The sequence below is a fragment of the Eucyclogobius newberryi genome, unplaced genomic scaffold (genome assembly GCF_026437365.1).
Source record: "Eucyclogobius newberryi isolate DKJ021-1_F unplaced genomic scaffold, fEucNew1.0.hap1 SCAF_11, whole genome shotgun sequence".
NCBI lineage: Eukaryota > Metazoa > Chordata > Actinopteri > Gobiiformes > Gobiidae > Eucyclogobius > Eucyclogobius newberryi.
Genome location: NW_027315735.1, coordinates 24,105,771 through 24,120,681, shown reverse-complemented (window position 1 = coordinate 24,120,681; position 14,911 = coordinate 24,105,771). Strand labels below are relative to the sequence as shown.

Here is a 14,911-nt window from a genome sequence, read left to right as displayed (position 1 = left end):
TGACCATTCTTAAGTTTCTGTACCACCCAATATCAATGAAATCTAAAGTCAATCTCAGTCTCCCAAAGCACTTGTGAAAAATCATATTATTTTATTGAAAGATTTTAACAATTTGACGCCAGATGAAGAAGTTTGAATTGTCCAATATTACCATTCATAAGTAGTACTTTTTAGTGCAAGTTTATATAGTTTATCTTTATGTACCTGTATAAAACCTTTATAAACCAGTATCAAACATTTTAAGACTGAATAAAGGCAAAATTGTGCTAAATTGACCTTTTTAAATTATTTACAGTTTTATGTGTATGCAGCTCTTGATGAAAAAAATACATTGAACATCCTTTTAATATGATTTCAATAAATATAGACACTTACACGACCTGTTTGGCCTACAAAAGAGCATCATACCCAGGTGTGAATCACCGCGTTGCACCATGTTTGTCGTGTTGTCATGTTCATTTGTCTTTTTCAGCTGACCGAGGTGGAGCCGCTGACCGATGTGCTGTCCTCCATGAACATGCGCTCGTGCCTCATCTTCCCTCGAGCCTCCGTCGCTCACAGTGGAAACTACAAGTGTCACGTCCACGAAGGGGTGCAGGACCAAACCGCCTCCGCCAGCATCAACATCACCGTCCTGGGTAAAAAAACGCAACTCAAAACAAACTCATCCCGGGTAGATTGTTATTTTGTAACTCTGGTAGAAGAAGGCTCGACTTTATATAAACCTTCTCTGGCCAAAGATTTTTGAAAGGAAATGAAGTCCACGGCTATTTATTTCTGTTCAGAGCATGGTATAAACCTTTGACACAAATTGATCTAGAATATTACAGTGCAGAGATTTGTTTTAAGAAAGAAAACATACATCTAATGGTATAACTCTATAAAGCAAGTCTTAAACAGTCTTTGTTCTGTCTGCATTTAGGAGCTACTGGTTACTCTATCTGCAGTGAGCTGTGTTATGTTTACAAAAGCCTTAAATATCTCTGCTCCCATGCCCTGCGCAGACACTAAAGAACGGTTTAGAGGGCTTTACTGGAGCTTAGTGGAAAATGGAGATAATGTCTGTGCCCAGATGTTGAACTGTGGAAATAGTAGGTGATGTACTGTATCTGTGACCGTGTTGTTTGGTCAAATAAACCCATTTGTAATAATACTTCCAAGCTTTTTTTGCAGCATTTTTGATTGGATAAAAATAGAGAATAGTTAAGTTGGACTCCGAAAACACATTTGTGGCCAGGTCTTTTTTATTTTTATTTTTTATTTAGTTAATTTTATTGTGTTTCTGTAATTTCTTTGTGATTTTAATGCATTTTCCCTGCTGTGTGAAGCACTTTGAATTGCCTTATGTATGAAATGTGCTCTACAAATAAACCTACCTTGCCTTAAATGAAATATTCAAATCCGCTGTATTTATGTAAGACATTTTCTAAACAGCAAAAAAGGTATAATGATCTGAATAGTCTCAAAACAATAAAACCAGTCAAATCAAAGCAAACCGTAAACCCATAAAATAGCAATAAGAATATCACACAACATTTATTGGCAAAGTGTCATAGATTAGGCTGAAAAGTAGTTGATATACTCAATTTTATTCCATAATAGTTACTTTAGATATTGTTATAGCTTGTAATAGATGTGTAAATCAATGCAATTCTCTAAACATGCTTATAACTGTTTCCCCAGATCATGGTTTTGTGAACGTGAGACCTGCTCAACAGCTGAACATTTCTGCAAAGTTGCAAGAAAACGTGGCGCTCCGAGTGGAGATCGAGGCCTATCCTCCGCCTCAGGTTTACTGGAGGAAAGGCGGCTCGGCGATAAGAGGAGATAAAACCATCATCACTCGTCAAGAGCAGGAGATTCGGTGAGGATTTCAGATGGTTCGGATAAGCGATAACTGCTACACATCACAGCATATTCAATTTAAGAGCGACTCGGTGAAGGTGATTGGCCCGGAGGTGTCGGAGTGTGTCCTGTTTGAGCAGAAACATTATACTCTCCAGAGGGCCGCACTCTTTCAGCACTTCAAAGCCAGAGCAATGACCAAATGTTTATGAAGACAAAGAAAATACTTGTTATAGCTTTAGTTACTGTACTAGCTTCCTATCATACATATAGATTATCCAACACATGAACTGCCCCAAATCACAAAGGTCTGATGTAATGCTGTGTACATATGTATATATATGTTTTATTTTTTTATTTTTTTTAGATATGTCAGTATTCTTACCCTGGTTCGAGTGCAGACGGAGCAGAAAGGACTCTACACTGCTCTTGTTACTAATGGAGACGACACTAAGGAAATCACTTTTGACTTAGAGGTGCAAGGTGGGCTTTGAAAAATCCTACAATTTTTTTTTTTTTTTTTTTAAATTTGAACCGTTTATTTACTGTGTGTTTGCTTGATTGTTTTCAGTTCCCGCTCAAATCAAAGACCTGAGTGATCACCCGCTCCCTGGGAAACGGCACCTGGTCACGTGTTTAGCTGAGGGCGTCCCGACTCCATTCATCCAGTGGTCCAGCTGTGACAGTATGCTCAAGTTAGTGCTTCACTGTATGAACACTAGAGGGCGCTCTGAACACAATTTTGGTGACACTACAGTTGATTTGGACTCATGTTATTACTCCTTTGCAGAATATTTAAGGGTTTGAGCTGCCAGACAGGAAGTGGGTTTTCAGAGTAGTATAGAGGAGTGGTTCTCAAAGTTTTTCAGTTTCGACCCCCATGATAACAACAGGGCAACAGTGTTTGTGACCCCCCAAACACTTTAAATAGGCTACCCTCAAAGTGATTGATTTTATTTTCAGGGCATAGGCCAAGAATATACATTTATCACTGCATTTGAAGTGTGTCAAGGCTTATTTAAGACTTCCATTTTGAGAACCACTGGCATAGGAATATTTGTATTTGCCAAGTACATGTAAAAAGTTAATATGAAAAAAAAAAAAAAAAAAATTAATTGAAAAGACAGCACACATATCATTGTGTACTTGAAGTTAGTGTTCTTCTGCACCTTTAGTAAAGACACTGATGGTATCACAGGTGCAGTAACCAGACCGTAGCATGGCACCCGCTGGTCCCCGAGCCCCAGGTGCTGAGTGTCCAGACCAACACCAGCTACAGCGAGGCCCGAAAAATGACCCAGGTGTGGAGCCAGGTGACCTTCCACAAGCCGCAGCACGTGATGGTGCGCTGCGAGACCACCAACTGGGTGGGACGCGTGGACAAAAGAGACGTCAAACTAGTGTCCAGCAGTAAGTGGCTTTCTTAATCAATCATCAAGTGAATAAAGCAGTTCAAAATAACATCATCTAGTTTTAAGCATTTTAAGATTTGTAATGTCTAAAGTTATTGTAGAACAGGTTGGTAGAGTAGTTTCAGTTAGAAGCTATGATTGATACTCATTTCAGATCAGATTTCAGATTTCATGCCTGTTAATGTGTATTTCTCTTTCTGTATGGTATAAACTGACATGACTTTCCTCTGGTTGTGTTGCAGCGTTGTTCTCCCAGGTGGCAGTGTTGGCTGCAGTTTTAGCCCTGGTCGTCATCATTATCATGTCCTTCATTATTCTCATTGCTGTGTGGAGAAAGGTAAGACTGACATCTTTAAAAACTGAAAACAAATGCATTACTATTGTTGCAGCTGGCGATTCATTTTTGTAAGTCGTCGACTTACATACAATTTACAAATAATTGGATGAAATTGAAAATAGTTTGTTGCCTTTTGACATTTTGATTTAATAATCCCATCCATTCCTTAATAAAAGGTCCGTATAGTTCAGAAAATGATTACAATGATTTATCTTTTATTAATAAAATAAAATAGTTGATGAGTCACGATTAATCAAGTAATCATGAATAATTGCAGCCCAATTTTAAGTCTTTTTTATCTCCAGAAACCTCGCTATGAGATCAGATGGAAGGTGATTGAGTCTGTAAGTCAGGACGGTCATGAGTACATCTACGTTGACCCCATTCATTTGCCCTATGACCTGATTTGGGAAATGCCCCGCGATCACCTGGTGCTGGGTGAGTTCTTGCTCCAAAGCTGAACTTGTACTTAAAAATCATCTGTTTCCATCTCCATAGTTGTTATTAAGTACTCATTTGTGATATTAAATGTGTGTGGTCTGTATTTTGTTGCGCAGAACATTTGATATCGCAGCTCCTCAGGTTGTGTAGTTCATTCATATCTTCAAACAATAATCTCTGGTGGGTTTCACAGGTCGCACACTTGGGTCCGGAGCCTTTGGCAGAGTGGTCGAGGCAACTGCGTACGGTCTCACACATTCCCAGTCCAGCACAAAAGTGGCAGTCAAAATGCTGAAATGTAAGACAAAAACAAAGGCCCATGATTCAAATCGTTTTGTTCAGTTGTTCACATTGTATAAACTTGAGTAGCCCACTGAAAAGCCTTTAAATTAGTTTGACACCTTTGCTATAATTCCTGTGTGGAGAAGAATATTTCACAAACGTCACCGCGAAAGCCTCATCAAGCTGAGTTTTAGTTGTAGTGCCAGGCTGGCTTCAGCTTTGTGCCAGCGAGGCATGGAGCCATTTGGCAGGGGCGCTCTTTGAGTTCTGTCCTGGATCTGAATTGGTCTCACGCCTCTTTTTTCTGCAGCTACAGCCCGGAGGTCCGAGACGCAGGCGCTGATGTCCGAATTGAAGATCATGAGCCATCTGGGACCGCACCTCAACATTGTGAACCTGCTCGGAGCCTGCACGAAACAAGGTCAGCCTCACGTGAATGACCCAACTTAAACATAAAGTTGTTTTTGAACCCTCTGAAATGTACTGTATTTTTAGAGACATTTTCCAGTTTTGCCTCAGTTTGGGCCCATCTGCTCACAAAAGGATAATTTATGCACTCCTTTGATGCCTATTTAGTACTATAATAGTACCATTTTATCATTTAAATGAAGGGGGAAAGCTGTACATTCAAAAGTCACATGGTTTTATCTGTTTATTGATTTGAACATTGTGACGTTTAAAACTGTCACAAGGAAATTTGGGGTTGTAAGTGTACATTCTGTCTTGAAATACTGAAAATGCCATTAGTCACATTGAACAGTCTGTGAAAGAAAATTGTATCAGTTGAATTAATCCCTACGATTTTCTACACAGGAAAATACATGGTGTAATTGTATACACCAACTTGCCCAGAATGTATTTAAGGTCATTGTATTTGCCGCAACAGCAATGAAATCATGCAAGCTTTCAGATGTATTGCAGTTTTCTCTCATTTTTCTCTTCACACTAGCTGTAATTACAATGTTGTTTTCTGTATAATAATATATCAAGCTCTGTAACTAACTGCTAATGCGATATTCTCAAATGCCATTCAGATTAAGATTGGAATGATTGTATTCTTCAACATTTCAGGCCCTCTGTACCTGGTGACCGAGTACTGTCGCTACGGAGACCTAGTGGATTACCTGCACAGGAACAAGCACACTTTCCTTCAATACGACACTGAGAAAAACCAGGACAATGATTCGTTCATCTCCAGAGGAAGCACCCCACTCAGCCAGCGCAAAGGGTGCGTGCCACATGAAGCCGGATTCTGTGTGATAACCGGGGTTTTGTCACAATCAAGATGCGTTTCCGCTTTATATAGTGTGTGGATCATTGCATTTCATTGTGTATGCCCCTCAGCTATGTGTCTTTCGGAAGTGAGAGCGACGGGGGCTATATGGACATGACCAAAGACGAGCTCACCATGTATGTCCCGATGCACGAGCAGAGGGACACCATTAAATACGCAGACATCCAGCCTTCTCCATACGAGGCCACATATCAACAGGACATCTACCAGGAGCAAGGTGTGACACTCATCAGTGTATTGTGAAAATGTGTTTTTAAGGATAAAGAATAATGGTATTTAGAAGACCAAAAACAAATATAAATTGCTTTTGAAGATAGTCATCTGGACAAAAAAGCTTTTTCTATGGAGCACGCCTGGATAAACAAAGGATTATACTGACTGTAACAGACAGAATGCACACAGTTGTGAAATATACTGTTGATACAATATCAAGCATCCTCAAGGACAGGGGGAAATTATCTTTCTATTGCCGCCACACAAACTCTAAATCTCACCAAGTTAAACAAAACAAAAAAAATCTTTTGGGGGGGAAAAATATATATTCTTTTGCAACTAAACCATTATAAATAATAAAAATAGTCCTGAATATATTAGAGGAAACACTGCGTAAACCTATGCATTATCATTTTCATCCCTAGTCCTATTAGCAGGTTTAATGATTAATGACACAATTTTAATATATTGCTACAGACAATATCGTGAAAAACAATACTATTGAAACTTTAAAGCAATTGTAGAATGAAACACTGTAATGAGTATGCATATGCGTGTGATAAATAAAAAGCCCCAAAATATACTCTATGTTTTATTGAACGATAAGTCAACAAGATAATTATTGTATCGTATCGTACAAGCATAAAGCAATCAGTCCAAACCATATAAATAAAGACTTTAGAAATAAATATAGAAAAATGACGTGTAGTCAAAATGGATCAATATTCATATGCTAAAAACACTGCTCACAAAACACAAGATAAACATGACAATCGACAAAATGATCACAAGGAAAGTGACCATATGGAAAGAGTTTGACTTATAGCTCTCATTAAAGAGCTCAATTGTTTATCATATATTCAGTTAAGTGTCTTTCAAAGTGTGGTAATGGGATGGGGAAGTAATAAAAAGTAAAGTCCCAGCCATCCATCCACCGGACATATGGTCTCTACCAAAGAATGCTGGGAAATTTTCAAAGAATTGTTTGTATTTATTTGATCTACGCACTAGTATCTATTTATAAGTGCACAGTTTTCTGTTTGATCAAAGGCATAAGAGGATGTACACATTAATGGAACTGCATACATGGATAATATTTTAGCACAGTCACAGCACAGACAGTTCTTTTCCCAGCAGCACACAATTACCTCATTCACACACAAATATTCTCACCTTCCTCCGTCTCATGATCGTTTTCAGGCGGCGGCCGTTTGGACTTGGTCATCAGTGACTCTCCTGCTCTCACCTACAACGACCTACTTGGATTCAGCTTTCAAGTGGCGAAGGGCATGGAGTTCCTCGCATCCAAAAATGTACAGAAATCCTCAGCCTCACTGTTTCCAATCATAACCAAGTTCTTAGTTTGAATGAATAGAGTGTATTTAATAGATGTTTTGATTTTCTGTTTATGCCACTGCAGTGTGTCCATCGTGATCTTGCTGCCAGAAACGTATTAATCTGCGAAGGCAAGCTCGTGAAGATTTGTGACTTTGGTCTCGCCAGGGACATTATGCATGACTCCAACTACATCTCCAAAGGCAGTGTAAGTGGTGCTGCTGTTTACTGTACTAAAATACTGGAGAACTCATCAATAAATATTCTGCTTGATGCTTAAATTTGGCTTGAAGTAAATAGTTCATCTTATATGAATTGTGCACTTGTGTTTTGTCTCTTTTCAGACCTTTCTGCCCCTGAAATGGATGGCACCAGAGAGCATTTTCCATAATTTGTACACCACCTTAAGCGACGTGTGGTCATATGGGATCCTTCTATGGGAGATTTTCACCCTAGGTTAGTCACACTCTCATTGCATATTGCTTTAATATACATTCGTAAGTGTCATGCCCTCAAACCTATTGGTCTGACATGGTTTACCGACCACAACCTCAGCAAGCGGGATCATTTATGACTATAGTTAGGGGCTAAATATGATGATAGTTCTGGTTTTGAGCTTCATTAATCTCATTTATTAGTAGTGTGGGACCAATCCAGAATAATGTGTTTCGTACTCAGGAAAATATGTTCACATGCATTGAAATATTGCAAAATAATACAATTTTGCCCAAAAGTAATAATTAACTTCCACAACCACACAATTTAAAAACTGTAGAAAGTCAAAATCAGATTACGGTCATTTTTACTTTATTTTTCCAGGTATGTTAAGCAAAATGTTGAAGTATAGACAGTACATAACAAGAACCTAGGCGTTTGAAAACTCATGAGGACTCAATCTGGTTAGGCACAGTCAAGCTTTTAAATCAGCATTTCCTTGCTGAGGGTATTGTGAGCCTTCTCTCTCTGTGTGTGCGTCTGTGTGTGTTTTTTAAACCTTCTTCCCATGATTTTGTCAAACTACCATAAAACAAAGCATTTGCAGTATCCCCTGAACACCCAAAAAGACACTTACAATCCTCCCTCTGTGCACCACTACCAAAGCTCTTCTGTGCTGCTTGGGTTGGACTTGAAAGTCACTGGACTTTTAGATAATTTCTCTCCTCTATTTGGGTCAGAATAAATGGTTTCATTGCAGGGCCTGGGACAAATAAGATCTGTTTTCCTGTGCTAATAAATCCGTGTATTTTTTTACAGGAGGAACACCATACCCAGACTTGCCCATGAATGAACTGTTCTACAATGCTCTAAAGAGGGGCTATAGGATGAACAAGCCGACACATGCGTCAGATGAAGTGTAAGTGCTGTTCATGGGTTTCAGCTCTCTGTCTTCCTCTGCGACATTTTGAGGACTTTCCACCATTCAAAAGATGAAAATGTCCTGTGAATTGTTGTCACTCTGAACCCATGGATAACTGTCGTTCACGTTCTAAATATATGGTATCATTTCAGTTTGAGGGCATAAAAAAATAGTAAATCTACATTTACTATTTTTGTATGAAATAATCCAACAGAAAGTCCTTATTCCAATATTGAATCTTATCATTATTATTTGTTTGATTGTCTCCACTAACCTGCCATATTTATTTTATGGCTTTAAGTCCTTTGAACGGACCACAAACATCTCTTTGGGTTTTAATTTCTACAGCAATTTCACTTTTGTTAATTTATGAGGACAGATTTCATTTCATGTTTATCGGCCAAGTTATTACAGAGATATTAACCGTAAACCAGGTCAACAAATTTGCAATATGACAGTTAAACAGCAAATAACACCATTCTGACCTGTGTCCAAATCAGTTTTAAACTATAGAGATTGTAGACTGGTGTGATGTCTCATGAACACAACCTATTGATATTTAAATTAAGCATAATAATAAAGATACCTGGACTATTAGACTGAAAATAAACATCTGTCTTAATATCTTCTCCAAGTTGAAAGTTGTAAAGAAAACGTTGCTCTCTAGTAGAAAGATGCATTTGGTAACACAAGACATTTCAAACGTTATAATGCCTAAAGGATGTATCCTGAAAGATAATTAACATTTCACACATTAATGAATCCGTCTCTGTTGTGCGGTAGATACGAGATAATGAAGAAGTGCTGGGATGAGAAGTATGAGAAGAGGCCCGAGTTCTCCAGTCTGGTCCACAGTGTCGGGAACATGCTCAGTGACAGCTACAAAAAGGTACATTTATAAACCCTGACGAGACCAGATGAGACCTCTTTACTAGGCTGGTATTGAACCTCCAAAGTGTGTTTTTTCACTTTTTCTCCAAGTCTGCAGTAATGTGGATGGGAGCATAATCAATTAAGTATTAGAAAATGATTCAGTTGCAGATCAATTATTTGCCTTACAATTCTACAAACAATGCGCCAACATCAGAGGGTTGTTTGAATCATTAAATAAACATACATGAACAAGTATTCACAGCCTTTACTCAATACTTTGTTGAAGCACCTTTGGCATTGTGTATGGCCTCAAGTCTTTTTGAGTATAACGCTACAAGCTTGTGTCATGGAATCAGACAATACACCGATGCTATTCCGTAACACATCGAGAACACAATTCAACTTAGAATATGAAACGACACAGAAATATCAGACATTTGTATGGCAAGCTTGGGAGAAAACGCCGGGACTGATCACACAAGCTGTTGTAAGCAGCCTGCGTCATCCTCCTGCGTCTCACCCCGTTTTTTCCCATGCTGGTTGGTTTTATTAGATATTCTGGAATAGGCGGGTCACATTTCTCATTGGTCAGCCTCACATCAAGGCACTTGGTATTTTTCCTAGTGATCAAGCCTTGGGTAAACATTACCCAAACTCCTCTGGGCTGTCACCCCCCCGGGTAAACGTCCTTTGGTCCATCTTTACGACCCCTTCACTGCAGTTTGTCACACACCCGTTCTTCTTTTAGACTAATGATGCAGATAAAATATCACTATTATGCAGATAAAATACATCACAGAAATATACTCATATATTGACATTTTATCACAGCTTGGCACATCAATTTTTGGGCCGGTTTTCCCATCTTCGTTGGAGAACCTCTCAAGCTCCATCAGGTTGGATGGTGAGCGTCGGTTCACAGCCATTTTCAGATCTCTCTAAAGATGTTTAATTGGGCTCAAGTCCAGGCTCTGGTAAAGTCACTAATTTGGAAAGAATTCTAAACTTCTTTCAAGTTGTCATTATGGGGTATTGTTGGTAGAATTTTTAGGAAAATAATGATTTTAATACATTTTGGAATACAGCTGTAACATAACAAAATGTGGGGGGAAAATATAACTGTCTGGATGTCTGTATACACCTGATCAGCAGTAGAAATTGAGATTTTTAGAACAACATTTGCAGAGAGAGGTTTTGTGGGTGAAACAGAGATAGTTGTTCTTCTACCCAGAGCAATAACCTTTAAGTCCTGGCGTCTAGTCCTGCATCATCCCGGGAAATCAAATCTTATGTTGGTCCTGGTTTGATCCATCCTGGTTTTGTTTTGTTGTAGACTTAGGGTCCTTTTTTGGTCTTAGTTTCAGGCCAATTTGAGTCCAAATGTGTTTAGTGCGTTCACATTTGTACATTCATCACATCAAAATTGGGACTAAACCAGAACTAAACCCAAATCAACTAGTTCAGGACTGAACAAGGACTAGAACTGGACCAAACTAAGTCCACATCAGGGCGAAAATTGGCTTGATTTATGGCCAAATAATGAGTATGAACATCCTCTTGGTTTAGTTCTGTTTTATTACTGGTTTAATGTCAAATATTGTTTTCTGACCCAGATATTTTTTATGTTTAGTGTGAAGCAACACCCCAAAGCACCAAAAGCCTTTCCAACATTGTCCTTACATAATTAAACAGCCCCTATAGCTAACTTGAACACACAAAGATGTCGACCATAAACAAGGTGTCACTAATCGGCCAAATTAGGCACTGATTCCCTGGAGGAAAAAACAGTCAAATGACTTTTGTTGACACAGAATCCTTGAAAAAGAACAATATTCATATAAAGTTTATGTTCAAGTGTTGTTATAATACTTTAAAGGGCCTAAAGTAAAAATGCTGTATGATTTATGGTTAACATCTCTGTAATTACTCAGTCCAACCACATGAAACAAAACTAGTACAAAGTTCAAAGCTCTCATGCCATAAGATCTTGCGAGATGAACTTGCCATGATATTATAAACGTACGTGGAGAACCACCATGTGACATTTATCAATGTGTTACATTTTTAGCATGGAAAAAAGAAGTTTAGCACTGGTGAGTTATGTCTCTTTGAGAAGTTATAATTTGAAGAAAATAGTGTTACAATGACAGCAAAAACATCAAATAGAAATAAATGGAAAGTTGCAAGATCAAAATCCATCTTGTCTCGTTCAGAGTCTTGTCCCACCAATAGAAGTAATTCATTCCAAAATAAGAAGATGGCATCCATACCGGTACTATGTCCAAAATAAAATATTGAATTGATCAATTTTCAAATTGAACTTATTTCCAAACTTTATTCTCTACTTATCCTGTGTTCCTTTTTTTTTAATGTGTTGCATGCTTTTGTTGTCTTTTGTTTTGACAGGTTTTAAAACAGCACAAGCAATAACATTTGTACATTTTAAATCATTCATCATTATTAGATTGAATTTTAGAATGGAAACTCAACCAATGTTTTTATTTATCTAATTTGTTATTTTAATGTTATTTAATTTATCATACATAGTTTATAGGCTGTTGATATTTGATTGATTATTGGCTTCACAAGTCACATAATTAGTACTTAAATCTCATCTTTATATATATTAGATTAGATCTTTATATAGATTGAGTTGTGTATATAGGCCTAGTACATAATTCCACTAACAAATGAACCTGCTTCTCTGTAAACAGAAATACACGCAGGTGAACGATAACTTCATGAAGAGCGAGCACCCCGCTGTGATCCGGGCCAAACCGAGACTGTCCTCCCCGTTCCCCATCTCCAGCCCGACGTTTGGGTCGCCATCGCCTCTGAACAGTTCCTCTCCTCTGAGCCACAACCATAGCCAAGTCCCCAGAACCTTCAGGCGCCAGCAGCCGGACACACAGGACGCCCTGCCCTCTTACAATGACTATATCATCCCCATCCCGGACCCCAGACCGGATGAAGTCTTCACGGATGCCACGTCAGAGAGCCCTGGAAGGTACGTCGTCTCCTAAAACCAGACAGAGCTGAATGCTGCGCTTTGTACAACAGATAGCAGTTTGTTTTCTTAAGTTAATGACCACCCGCCCACTTGTGCACATGTCTGACTCATACAAAGAAATTATTATTGGTAGCAGATTTACCAGATGTCTTGTTTTTTGCAATGCTTTTGAAGTTATTTATTTGTATATTATGTTATGTCAAATTTGACAGACCAAATTTATTCCTCCCTGTAAAGATCACAAAGGCAGGAAATGCTCAAGATTTTAATGAAATTAATTAGTTACATCTGAAATGAAAAAAAATGTTTTGCTTTGATCCTCATTAGTTGTGTATCATTTGTGCTTGTGAGAAGTTCTGCCTCTTTTATATGGCAGGACAAATAACACTTCAACCAGACGACAGGGTTAGGTGTTTTAATTTGGGTTCGTGTTATGAGGGGGTTTTGGAATAGAAAAGGGGAAGATGGCGGGTCGTCTCCTGCAGTCTGGTACATTTATAAATAACTGTTCTGTTTTTAGTGTGACTCATACGAGACAGAGTTTTAAAGTAGGCTTTTATTTTTCCTGCCTGTAGCTCCTTGGCTCTGGAGGAGGTAGAGACTGACTCGATGGACACGGCGGACACACTCCCCGAAGAGGACAGGCTGGAGGGGAACAGCGAGCGCGACGCCTTACTGGGCCGCGCCGAGACGCCTGAGGTAGAAGACAGCTTCCTCTAGCCTCGCTGTGTGGGACATCCCGCCAAATTGAGCCTTTTTCTACAGATCGAATATAACAATGCTTTGAAACGTGACTAAAGTAGAATGTAGCTGCTGAGAAATGAATTTTTGTATTTCCAGGGAGCACTCTGTTGACCCTTTCCATTGTCAATTTCACATTTATGATCCATTGTCCATGAAAATTACACTTGGTACTGTTCTAGAAGATAAAATCTATTATTGTTTCGGTCATGGATTTATGAAACTCTCTTTCATCAGTCTGTTATATTGAAACATACCCATTAAAAACAGCATAAATGTTTGTATCCACCTTATTTTTGCCCTGCCCCCTTTCATTTCACTGCTACTTACCCGCACTTAAATTGTTATCACATTTCTGATTAAGACGTCCATTTATTTCAATGGAGAACGACAGAAAAAGTCTGGCCGCTAAAATATTATATAAATGGTTGATTATAAAAATATAAAATGTACCAACAAGTCAACACTGCTCCTCTGGGTGGCTTGAAACAAAGTCTGTATGAAACATATTCTGTTTAGAACAGCAGCAATATGCAAAATCATACCACCGGAAAAGGGGCTACAATTAATGGCGGCATTTGTAGCAACTTCCAGAATAAGGTGGATATAAGGGGTCATCTGCGCTCATGACCATTGGAGATGTAGCATTTGTATTATAGCAATTTTTGTACACTATTTTTGATAATGTAACAGACAGACTGCACATGCACTGATACACAAACTCAAACTTGCCTTTATTGTTGTGCTTTTAGTGAGTCATCCAGTCTGTTTTAAAGCTATTTCCATCAAATTAAAAGGTTCTTTTCTCAATGATGTTTCATAATCCTGAAGTAGGATAGACCTTATACATATGTTGCACTTTATTATGAAATATATAGAAACATATAGATATTTCTACACAACTTATGAATTTCCAAGAATTGAGAAATTATTATTTTAAAGAATGAACACCTGTTGTCTGTGATGGTGGGTGTCTCAGGTGAACAGCATATCACTGCCGTATGCTTTTGTCTAAACTGAATAGAAACCCTAATGCTAACACAAAGGGCTATTGTTCACATGTTTCTTCTTCTGTGTTTGTACATATATGCTTCCATTTGAATTTTATCTCTCATTTATACTTGTTGTAATACGTTCTAAAAATGCACAACCACTGTAAAACACGCTCTTGTACCAAAGCTCTTCCTAATGTTTACAATTGTATTTTTATATGTCTGTTTAACCGTGACAATAAAGTTACAGTATTGTCATCATTTATGCTGGACTTGATTCACTTTTTTGATAATTTTTTTCAGGAATCATGCAAAAAAAAGGTATTCCAATTTTGAAACTTCAACCAGAAATCTCATCTCATCTCATTCAGGGATAAATGTGTTCCCTGAATATTTTGTATTCATTTACAGTATATGTGAATTTCCCCAACAATGCATTGAATGCATGGTAATTAATTTGTTACTGTCCACTTGTGGTTGGGATAGTTCAACTTTGGATACTTGTGATCCTTCACACCAACACAAATATCTGTCATAAAATGTGACTATATATCAAAAGCAAAGTATGGTCTAATCCTTTCTGACAATGCTAAAACTTGTGTGTTCGCTATAAACCCTGACAGACTCGGTCCAGCAGGGCCTGAGGTGATTGGTCCCGGGGGGAGTCGCGCTCCTCTGTGACAAATTGGCACCAGCTCATTAATTTCTTGAGCATGATGTGACGATCCGCCTCCTCACACTCCACCCTCCACTTGCAGCTTGTTGCTAGATTTCATGTT

At 38.4% G+C, this 14,911-nt stretch overlaps 1 protein-coding gene across 1 annotated transcript in view; it reads left to right on the top strand.

The window, feature by feature from the left end:
- The window catches only part of pdgfrb (platelet-derived growth factor receptor, beta polypeptide), a 31,533-nt gene extending 17,140 nt beyond the window's left edge, over positions 1–14,393 (top strand). The window contains exons 6-23 of the mRNA XM_072439530.1: positions 473–638; positions 1,684–1,864; positions 2,213–2,328; positions 2,417–2,540; positions 3,044–3,255; positions 3,500–3,594; positions 3,900–4,032; positions 4,229–4,333; positions 4,628–4,738; positions 5,389–5,545; positions 5,662–5,828; positions 7,025–7,137; positions 7,245–7,367; positions 7,504–7,615; positions 8,414–8,513; positions 9,300–9,405; positions 12,104–12,396; positions 12,975–14,393. Coding sequence (XP_072295631.1) covers positions 473–638; positions 1,684–1,864; positions 2,213–2,328; positions 2,417–2,540; positions 3,044–3,255; positions 3,500–3,594; positions 3,900–4,032; positions 4,229–4,333; positions 4,628–4,738; positions 5,389–5,545; positions 5,662–5,828; positions 7,025–7,137; positions 7,245–7,367; positions 7,504–7,615; positions 8,414–8,513; positions 9,300–9,405; positions 12,104–12,396; positions 12,975–13,119 — 2,559 coding nt within the window. The 3' untranslated portion in view covers positions 13,120–14,393. The remainder of the gene's footprint in view (positions 1–472; positions 639–1,683; positions 1,865–2,212; positions 2,329–2,416; positions 2,541–3,043; positions 3,256–3,499; positions 3,595–3,899; positions 4,033–4,228; positions 4,334–4,627; positions 4,739–5,388; positions 5,546–5,661; positions 5,829–7,024; positions 7,138–7,244; positions 7,368–7,503; positions 7,616–8,413; positions 8,514–9,299; positions 9,406–12,103; positions 12,397–12,974) is intronic.
- The last annotated feature ends 518 nt before the right edge of the window (positions 14,394–14,911 follow it).